Source organism: Marmota marmota, unplaced genomic scaffold (assembly GCF_001458135.2).
Source record: "Marmota marmota marmota unplaced genomic scaffold, marMar, whole genome shotgun sequence".
In the NCBI taxonomy this organism is placed as follows: Eukaryota; Metazoa; Chordata; class Mammalia; order Rodentia; family Sciuridae; genus Marmota; species Marmota marmota.
Genome location: NW_025999900.1, coordinates 8247410 through 8256997, shown reverse-complemented (window position 1 = coordinate 8256997; position 9588 = coordinate 8247410). Strand labels below are relative to the sequence as shown.

General features: G+C 52.8%; 1 protein-coding gene across 1 annotated transcript in view; it reads right to left on the bottom strand.

Moving 5' to 3' along the window:
• Positions 1-6914: 6914 nt before the first annotated feature.
• Galnt16 (polypeptide N-acetylgalactosaminyltransferase 16) overlaps positions 6915-9588 on the bottom strand; it is a gene marked incomplete at its 5' end in the record, with an annotated part of 33802 nt that continues 31128 nt past the window's right edge. Inside the window, one exon of the mRNA XM_015487166.2 lies at positions 6915-9239. Within this exon, the coding sequence (XP_015342652.2) occupies positions 9102-9239 (138 nt within the window). The remainder of the gene's footprint in view (positions 9240-9588) is intronic.

Sequence of the window (9588 nt, the reverse complement as noted above, 5' to 3'; positions counted from 1 at the left end):
CTGATTCATAGTGGGTAGGGAGGGGGAGCATGGGAGGAATAGATGAATTCTAGATAGGGAAGAGGGGTGAGAGGGAAAGGAAGGGGGCAGGGGGTTAGCAAGGATGGTGGAATGAGATGAACATCATTATCCAAAGTACATGTATGAAGACACAAATTGGTGTGAATATACTTTGTATACAACCAGAGATATGAAAAAATGTGCTCTATATGTGTAATATGAATTGTAATGCATTCTGCTGTCATATATAACAAATTAGAATAAAATTTTTTTTTTAAAAAATGCACTGAGCTCTTTGGTGTATACCAAGTGCAGTACTAGGTGCTTAGATAATGTCTTTGTCTTCGTGCAGTTTTCAATCCAATGGGAGTACAGGCAATTAGGGACTTCCCAAGAAAGTCCTCACCCATTGGCTAGGAATGGGGATGGAGGCGCTCGAAGAAGCACCTGGCACAAGAATTACATCACTTGTCCATATCTAGGCTCCATCACTGCCAGGATTTCTCTGTCTGCAAAGTTAACAAGCTGAGCACACTCGGGGGTTCCACAAAGCATCCTCCAGCCCCCACCTTGGATGTGAGATAGGAATTGGGGATACAGAAGAAGAAAGACTGTATCTCAGAAGTGCTCACAAACTTTTAGAATGCAGGAAGCATCAGTGAACTTTTAAAAAGCAAAACAAGGGGCTGGGATTGTGGCTTAGTGGTGCAGCGCTTGCCTAGCACATGTGAGGCACTGATTTCGATCCTTAGCACCACATAAAAGTAAATAAATAAAGGTTAAAAAAAAAAAAAAAAAAATGCTTTACCTTTAAAAAAAAACAAAAAAAAAAAAACAAGCTTTAGTGAGATCCCAGCTCAGGTCCCCAGCCTGCACCCTTGGCCCACGCCCTTGACTGCAAAACAGTAACATGAGGACAATGCGCAGGCTCAGGGAAACTGGCACGAAATTGTGTAACTCCACCCGATTCCTCCTCTAGCCCAGCCACTAGTAACCATGCCACTATAAATATCAACACCCACACCCGGGGGCTGCTGTCTCCCCCCCACCCCAGATGGCCTGTGTGCGCCCTTGAATGTGTCTCTGCTTTCCTAAATGAACCTTTTGTCTCTGACTGGTAGGTACTGTCACACAAGCCAAGAACTCCACTTGTCCTGAGTCAAAGTCCCCTCTCTGGGAACTTCTTGGGCCTCCATTGACAGACAAAACCACAAATCTGAACAAACAGGTTCTGAGAACAGAAAACCTCAATCCCAAAAGGCTCTTTGGAAAAAACCAGCTCTGGCCAGGATGCAGGCCATACGGACAAACAGCCCCCAGGGTCAGGCTGTTCCAGGGTCCCAACGTCCTGAGCCCCAGAGAAGATGCACAACGCCTGATACACCAGCAGCAATCGCCTCTGCCCCTGTGTCTTGGAACATGGTGTCCTTGGGCCTGCTGTCCTCTGTGTCCCAATTTCCTGCCCTGTGACTCTGGGCCTCTTTCTACCTGACAATGGTACAGCCAGCACTGGCTCACCCTACCTTCCAGGCTTCTGAGAATCAGCCGGGCAAGATGTTAGGATGTAGTGGGTGTGCAAAGGGGCTTTGCAGTGAGACTGAGAGGTCCTGGGGGGCCGGGTGTTCTCAGTTGCACATGGATATAACAGAACAAAAGTTTCAGAGTTGGTAGGAACTCAGGAGGCCTCAAACTCAGAACCAAGATATCAAATGCAACAAAGGGTAGGAAAGTGTGATCTCTGGGTAGACTTCACAATTTTAAATCCTGGCTCTATCTCCTAATAGCTGTGTGATCTTGAACAAGTCCATTAACCTCTCTGGGCTTCAAATTCCTAGTTTGTCAAGGGGGATGATATTGAAAACACCTATCAGATAGAGTTGCAGTAAGGATTAAAGTTAAAATGTGTAAGTCTCAGTGACTGGTTAATAAGTGACAGAGCTGGCTCTGAATCAGGTCACTGGATGAAAGATCCACAGAAGGACTTTGCCATGTAACTTAGGGCAAATGTACACCTCTCCTGCAGGCTGGGTGGTACGGCACTGATTCCTTGATTAATGGATCTTCTGGGGCAGAAACTCTTCTAGAATGAACTCAGCCATACGTAGCTGATGTTAGGAAAGAGACTCATAAATCACACAAAGCAAGGTTGGCATGTGGCAGCTGGCTCAGCAGCAGCCCTCGGCCCAGCCTTATGCCCACCCGCCCTCTGCCCCAAGGGACCCATTGCTGCCCAGAGCTCTGCAGCAGGCAGCCTACTTAGCAAGGCAGCAGGACATGGCTCCTGTACCTGCGTTGACTCATGGCACTCACTCAGGGCACCAGAGCCCATCACAGTGACCAAACCAGTGGCTCTCAAACCTGAGCATGCATCAGAATCCCTTGGGTGCTTGCTAAACACGGACACTGGGCCCTGGTCCCAGACCTTCTGAGTCAGTAGGTCTGTGTGAGGCCTGAGTTTGCATTTCTAGTTGGTTCTCAGGTGATGCTCAAGAGGCTGGTCCACAGAACCACATTGAGAACTACTGACACACTTCTAAGGGGTGACGGGTGAGGAGTTGCATCTGAGCTGTTTATCCTTGGGCAAATTTCTTTCTCCTGACTGAGCCCCCCCACTCCCTCCTCTGTGAGGTGTGTGAGTCTGAGCCTCCCTCAGGGGCGTGTAGCAGGACTAGGCATCTTCACAGCCCCCAGCATCACCAGCACATTATTATTGAGGACTCGGAGACCACCACTAAGAAGGAAGGGGGGACACTGTGAAAACACCAAACTAAGAGAAGAAGGGAAAAAATGGAACAAATATCCATGGAGGGCTTTCTCTAGGCAATGTTGTTTTTTTGTTTTGTTTTGTTGCTGTGCTGGGAATAGAACCCAGGGCCTCATGCATGCCAGGCAATCACCCTGATCACTGAGCTACACCTCCAGAACCAAAATGAATGCAGCTTGAACGCTTTATCTTTACATTCACTTATGTGGCACTGGGGAGGTACAAAGTTGGAGCAGGCCTGGTTCCTGGCAGCAAGGAGCCGAGACTGACAGAGAAGCGAAGCCAGGAGCGCACCAGGAAAGGGGTGACAGAGGCCGGAGAGGGATAATCAGAACACTCAAGAAACAAGCTGGGGAGATTCTTTTAAGGCAGGGGGCGTTTCTTTACAGAAGCAGCCTTTGGAAAAAATGGGCAACATTTGACCCATGGAGATAACAAGGCAGAGGGCAGAGGGACAACACAAAGAAACAGAAGCAGAAAACAGGGTGCAGGTGATGTGGCTGAGTGAGGAAGAGGGTGGGAGCCGAGTCTCAGATGCAGGACACCTTGACCGTGTCCGTGATGTGCCTCTACAGGTGGGGGAGTCTGTATGGCCTGGGTGGCCCACTCTGCTTCCCAGGGCCTACCCACCTTCCCTGCACCCATCAGGATGGAGGTCAGCCCAAGCTCCTACCTGACAGCCCCAGGGCCTAGGCCACCCAGCACACCCAGGAGAAAGCCCCAGTGCCACTCTACTGTCCCCACTGCTTACTGTGATCTGATTAACCTGAACAACTCTCTACTAGTCCCCTTCCCTGGAGACCAAGGCTCTGGAAAGCAGAGTCAGCCTGGGACAAGGGCAGCCCCTGCCCTGGTGAGCAGTGAAACCCATACCCTGCAGCTGCGGGAGACGTCCACCCACACATGGAGAGCAGCTCGCCTCCTGCCGGCTGGGAGCTACCCCGACCCTCACAGCCAGGAGAGGGAGAGGCCAGACCAAGGCTCTTTTGGGGTGTCCCCGTAGCACCCACCTCCAGAGCCTCTTCCTTCCTGGTTCTGGGCCCAGAACTCACACATGCTGCCAGCGCTGATTTCCCGTCTGCTGAGGATTCCCCAGAAGTGGGGACTTCTCCACCACTGCTTGGCTTGAGCCTTTGACTTCTGGCCCTGGTCCCTACGCTCTTCCAGCGCCTGGGGAAGCACAGCGAGTACAGAGGCAGCCTTCCTTCCCCTTGTGGCTTCTCTGCAGGAGGCTCCCTCCAGAACCCCACCCACCCAGCCCAACTCTGCCCTGTATGGCTGCCCCTCCAGATGCAGAAGGTTGAAGACCTAAATGTGCGTACGCATCACCTGGGCCACTTGTTCCAATTACAGGAATACAGAGCATCAGGCTGGGTCGAGCCCAGGGACATACCTGTTCACTAGCCCCTCAGAGGACTCTGAGCAGGTTGCCTCCACAGTAACCTGCAAGAGATTTATTGGAAAGACCTATTGTCACAAGACAGCCTTGGTTTTCAGGTGGCTTAAGGAGGATCAGAGACAATCTAAGAGCAAGGAGAAAACTAGTCTTTCCCAGGCCCTTCCTGATCGTTTGTATTAATTTTCTCCAGACAAGGATCACTGAATTTCCCAGGACTTCTGGGCTCACCCACCCCTCCCCACAGGAAGAAAACTGAGCCCTGGAAAAATAGTCAGTAGCTCAAGCAGCATGTCTGTTTGGCTTCTATAACTTCCTTCCAGAATTCTTCTGTTTACAGACTGGTCTACATCACCACAGTGCTTCGTGTACAGGGTGGAAAGCTCAGGACACCCAGCAAGCTGCCTGCTGAACTGTCAGCCTGGCGAGGGTGACCAGTTGACTTTATCTGACCTTACCCAGCCCAAGGCAAAAGTCTCCTGGGATGTCATTGCGAGCTGTCCTGGAAACATCATCTTCTGAGGGACCCCCAGGCCCCTTCTGGGGGTCCCCTAGATCCTGCCTTATCTTGTTGCTTTTACCATGTGGGATTACAGTTGCCTAATTTCTAGGTTCTAAATGAGTATTTGTCCACCTCCCTGCTCGAAATCAGCTCTTGAGGGCTGGGCCCATTTCTGTCCGGTTATATATGTGTCATCACCCCAGCAACGGCTGGTATGGAGCAGGCATTTAGCAGGCTTGTTAATAATAGTAATAGCATGCATTTAGTAAGCATTTAGATGGGGTCAGATGCTTCCCAGTCATTAAATAAATCAGTCTTCACAAAAATCCTCTAGTGCTAGGAGTAGCCCCATTTTACAGGTCAGGAAATCAAGGATGAGAGATCAAATTATTGCAGATCACACAGCTACTGAGTTGCAGAGCAGGGATGGAACCAGATGATGGGGTCTGTAGAGTCCACACCCCTAGTCCACTCTTCCCCCCACTTCCCAAGTTAAAAGAGCAGGCGAGGGCTGTCCTCCAGATGGCTCTGGAGCCTCCGTCAACCTCTGCTGCTCAGGCAGCCTGGCCAGGAGAAAGCAGGCCTTTCCTCTGCTCATCTCCAGTTTTCTGCTACGTGCCTGGCAGTGAGGACCTCTTACCACAAGAGACACTGCCTGGGTCCCCTCCCTTCTTCTGGAGGAACACTGACTCAGACCAGCACCGGGGACAAATACCAGACACACTGAGAACATTCTCAGAATGAGCATGTGGACATTATGAACTTCAGTCTTTCCAGCTTTCCTTCCCCATTCCCTAGTGGGAGAGGACCACACCCCATCCAGTGCAGCAAAAGACCTTCCTCACAAGCCTTGGGGTGCCAGACCCCCTGGAGGACAGGGATGTTGGCTGGGTTATTTCTACCAACTGCAAACCAGGAAAGCCCTACTGAGAGGCTGGGGGAAGAGTCTTTGTGAAAACCTAAGCCCAGGGGCCAAGAGTGCAGCTCAATGGAGGAGCACTTGCCTAGTATATGTGAGGCCCTGGGTTCCATCCCCAGAACTACAAAAACAAAACCAAACCAAAGCCAAGACCCAAAGGCCCAGAACCCAGGAACTGCTCCCTACTGGACAAGCTGGAGTTTGGGCCTGGGACAGACATCCCTCCTGCCGCCCCAGCCCTCCTGTTCTGGGAAGACTCTTAACCAGTTATTATTAATGGCCAGCCGGAGGGCTTTCATGGATTCCTCTAGAGGCTGGCTAAAGGTTGACAGCCTCCATTTCCAGGAAGAAAAAGAGGTGGGAGGGAAAAGTGGGTCTCTGGAGAGGCAGACCGACTCAGGAGAAGCCAGCACCAGAGCCCCTCAAGGCTGGGAGCGACAATGGATGAGAGTAGAGAGCTGACCCACCCTGCCAGGAGGTGACCTAAGAGGGTGCTGGGCAACCAGTGGAACAAATAGAAGGAAGGATGGATGGAGATCGCAGCCAGGAGCTTCTGCTGTGACATGTCTCCTAAGTCCAGACCAAACTGGATGCTGTAGCCAAGTTGCACACACTGCGGCCAGCCGGAGCTTTGCTCCAGGCCCCTCGGGTCCATGGGTCAGAAGTTCTGGGGACTCCTCATCAGCAGTCCTGAGGTAAGTGGGGGCAGGGGAGGAAATGGCCAGGTCCAGGGGAGTTAGTGGTGCCTGGTCTGCCCACAGCAGTTCACATGTGCACTGAAGCAGCGTTTATTTTTACCTAGGTCGACTCAGCTTCTGATCAGACATGGTGGGGGTTTCCAATTGGTTTCCATGGAGACGTTATGCAGAACATCTGCTACCTGATCAAGCAAGCCTAGGCTGGCATGACTCTTTCTAGAATCATTGTACCATTTTTTACCCAGGAATAATGTCCTGCCTGAGTGACTTCTTGTGTGGTAGAGGAGGGGAAGGGCAGCTCGGAGGGGCCATAGCTGGCTCCCAAGAAAGCAGAGAAGGTCTGCTAAAGTGAGCGTGGTGGTAGGGCCACTTACATTTGGAGAAGCCCTTGGCTTTCCATTTCCAAGTCCCATAGTGTCCCACAGTGAAGTAATAGAAGCCTGGGCTGAGCCAGTCCCTGGGATCGGGTCCCAGGCCTGCCCCAGGAGCAGGGCACCTGTTGGCTCTCCTGAGAGAGGCTGGCTTAGCTGCAGGAGAGGGTTAGACTGGAGCATGTTTGGTTTCACTCTGGCCCCGACGTTCCCCGAGCAGGGGAAGGGGGCGCTGCGTCAGAGAGGAAGGCACAAGCGCACATGAACATGTAAGAAGTGGTTTTATTCCAGGTGTGTGTTTCATAAAGACAATGTCCTCAAGGACAGCTAGTGGCACATGCTTTGGTCAAGAAGAGGAAAAGCAAAAACAGAATGGGCCAAGTCCCCACCCAGGACAGCTGAGAAGTCCAGAGCCTGACTGACCATGGAAACGAGGGCGAGACCCTCTCAAAGGCTCTCTGAGCAGCAGTCCTTACATTCAAGAGCTCATGCTCCCGGTCCCCAAGGGCCACGCCTGAACATGGCCTAGGCTCTAGGGAGAGGACCCCACCCCAACCCTGGTTCTATCCTAGCCCACAGCAGGAGCTTCCTGGATGAACAGGGGATCTGAAGCCAGGCTCACAAATGGCGGTGGATGAAACTCCACATCAGAGAATGGGAGAAGTGTGGCCAAAGGACCCGCACACTGTGAGTCCAGGGGTGCACTTATACCTGCTGAGAGTGCTGGCGAGAGCCAGGAGGCAAGAGGACACTGCTGGAGAACCCTCCAGAGTGGGTGCTGGCGACCATGAACACTTGGCTTCCAACCCCAAGGGCCACGTGGAGGGAACAGGGTGATGGCAGTTTGGGTGCAGCAGGGAGGGAGGTTGGGAGAGGAGGGCTGCAGGTCAAATAGCTCCAATCCAGAGCAGAGGCCTAGACCCTTTGAGATCAGGGACCTCTTTAAGAAGCCAGGGAAATCCTCTTTTCCTGGGTCATTCTCCCCAGGAAGATGCGCACACACACACATACACACACACACATACACACACACACACACACACACACAAACACACACCATTTGGGGGACAATTTCTGGAAATTCCTAGACCTTCTGTAATGCATGAACTCTCTAGAGTGTGGCTCTCTTCTATGAAAGACTGGGTGCTCCTGAGGTAGGAGCTGTTTGCTTTGGGAGGGAGACCCCAGGGGTCCTGGTACCAACAGATTATACTGCCCAAGCCAGTGGTTGGGGTCAGGTGCTTGAGGGAACAACAGGAAGAATCCCAAGACAAGGCCACAGGGGAACTGGGAATTCTCCACAGCCAGCCTCCTGGCCGAGTGCAATGGCTGACCTTTCAAGGGAATCCCTCCTGTAAGTAGAAGGAACTGAGAGTGCAGTTTAGCCAGGTGACTAGCCCCTCGGGACCCAGGGGGTGTTCATACTCCGAAAGGAAGTCACATTCTTATCGGCCACCCTGACCCATGACGCAGTATTTACAGAGACAAAGACCTTGAGAAAGCAGGGTTCAAAACCACAAACGAGGGTGGGGTTGCTCAAGGGTGCATGACATCTGCCCATTTCCCCACTGGGCCCAGGCGGGGGTACAGGGCACCAGCTGGTCATGATGGCCCAAGAGAGAGGTCTCAGCCTGACACGTGGCCAAACAGAAGTGGAGTCTGTTTAATAAGCTGCACCCCAAGTCTGCCCTTAAAGATCCCTCTGCAGCCTCCTGCTAGATCAGCATTAAGGCTGGAGGCACGTGTGCGGCTCAGGCCTGGGGACTGGTGAAGGTGGGCAGGACGGCACCTGGGAAAGAGACGTTGGTCTTTTGTCGTTTTGCTGCTCCTCCATCCATGTTCTCCTGCGAAGTCTCCGCCCTTTGCTCCCAGGATCCCATGTCTCCCACACCCAACCCCTGGGTCTGGCATTTCTCAGGGCCCCGAACTTCTCAGCTCCTTCCAGTTCTCTACCTGCCCCTACAGGTGGCCTCTCCTCTCTGTCCCTCTCTGCCCAGCCTTAAGCCTCTCTATAGGCTGCCCACTTTCTCCTCTCAGGCTGTCCCCACTAGCAGGCCCCATGTCCCCATTGGGTCCCTCTGAGGGCCTCTGTCCTTCGCACCCCCAGGCAACAGGGGGATCTTCCACACACCACTGTTTGAGCCCCATGTAGGGCCAAAGGAGAGGACGAAAGGCCAGGGACACTTGCCAAGTCCCTAGCCAGCAACAGTCTGGCACCCTGACCATCTCCTCTCCCAGGGCAAGGCCAGGGAGGCATAAAGGACACTGGGTGTGCCCCTGTGCGCCCTCCCTGGAACAAGCTTTGGAGTAATGTGTGTCATGGCAGGGTGTTTGCTGATGACTCCGGCAGAGATGTGAGGAGATGGAAACGGCCCGCTTGACACTCCCACCCCAACCCCCTTCCAGTCCCAAAGTCTCATGCAAAAGGTACAAGAGGCCCTGGGGCTACTGTCATGTGTGTGGCAGCAGCTGCCACTGCTGGGCCTGGGCATCAGCCTGGCACTTGCTGGTCACCAACTGGGCAGGCTTCGTCTCCAGGCAGAGGCCGCTGACTGAATGCTGGATGAAAGATCCTTTTCTCCTCCATTTCTGGGAGAGAGAGAGAGACGAGAAGGAGGGACACAAGAAAGCAATGATTAGAAATAATAATAATGTACCTTCACCTCCCTCATCCCCCCATTTAAAACAGACTGCATGTCCCTTGTGTCAGTGGCTGCCCATCCTGCCAAGCTCACAGTCCTGGCGGCAGGGCTGTCCTCTGGCTGCACGGACCCTACTTAGTGCCACCTCAGCATCCAGTCCTCCCTGTTGTAGCTGCTGCCTCTCCCTCTTTCTCCCCCTCTAGACTGTGTGTGCCTTGGGAGTCAAGTCCTTAACTACTGAGCCACATCCCCAGCTGCTGTCTGGACCAGGGAGACAGTGCAGATGCCCACGGGCT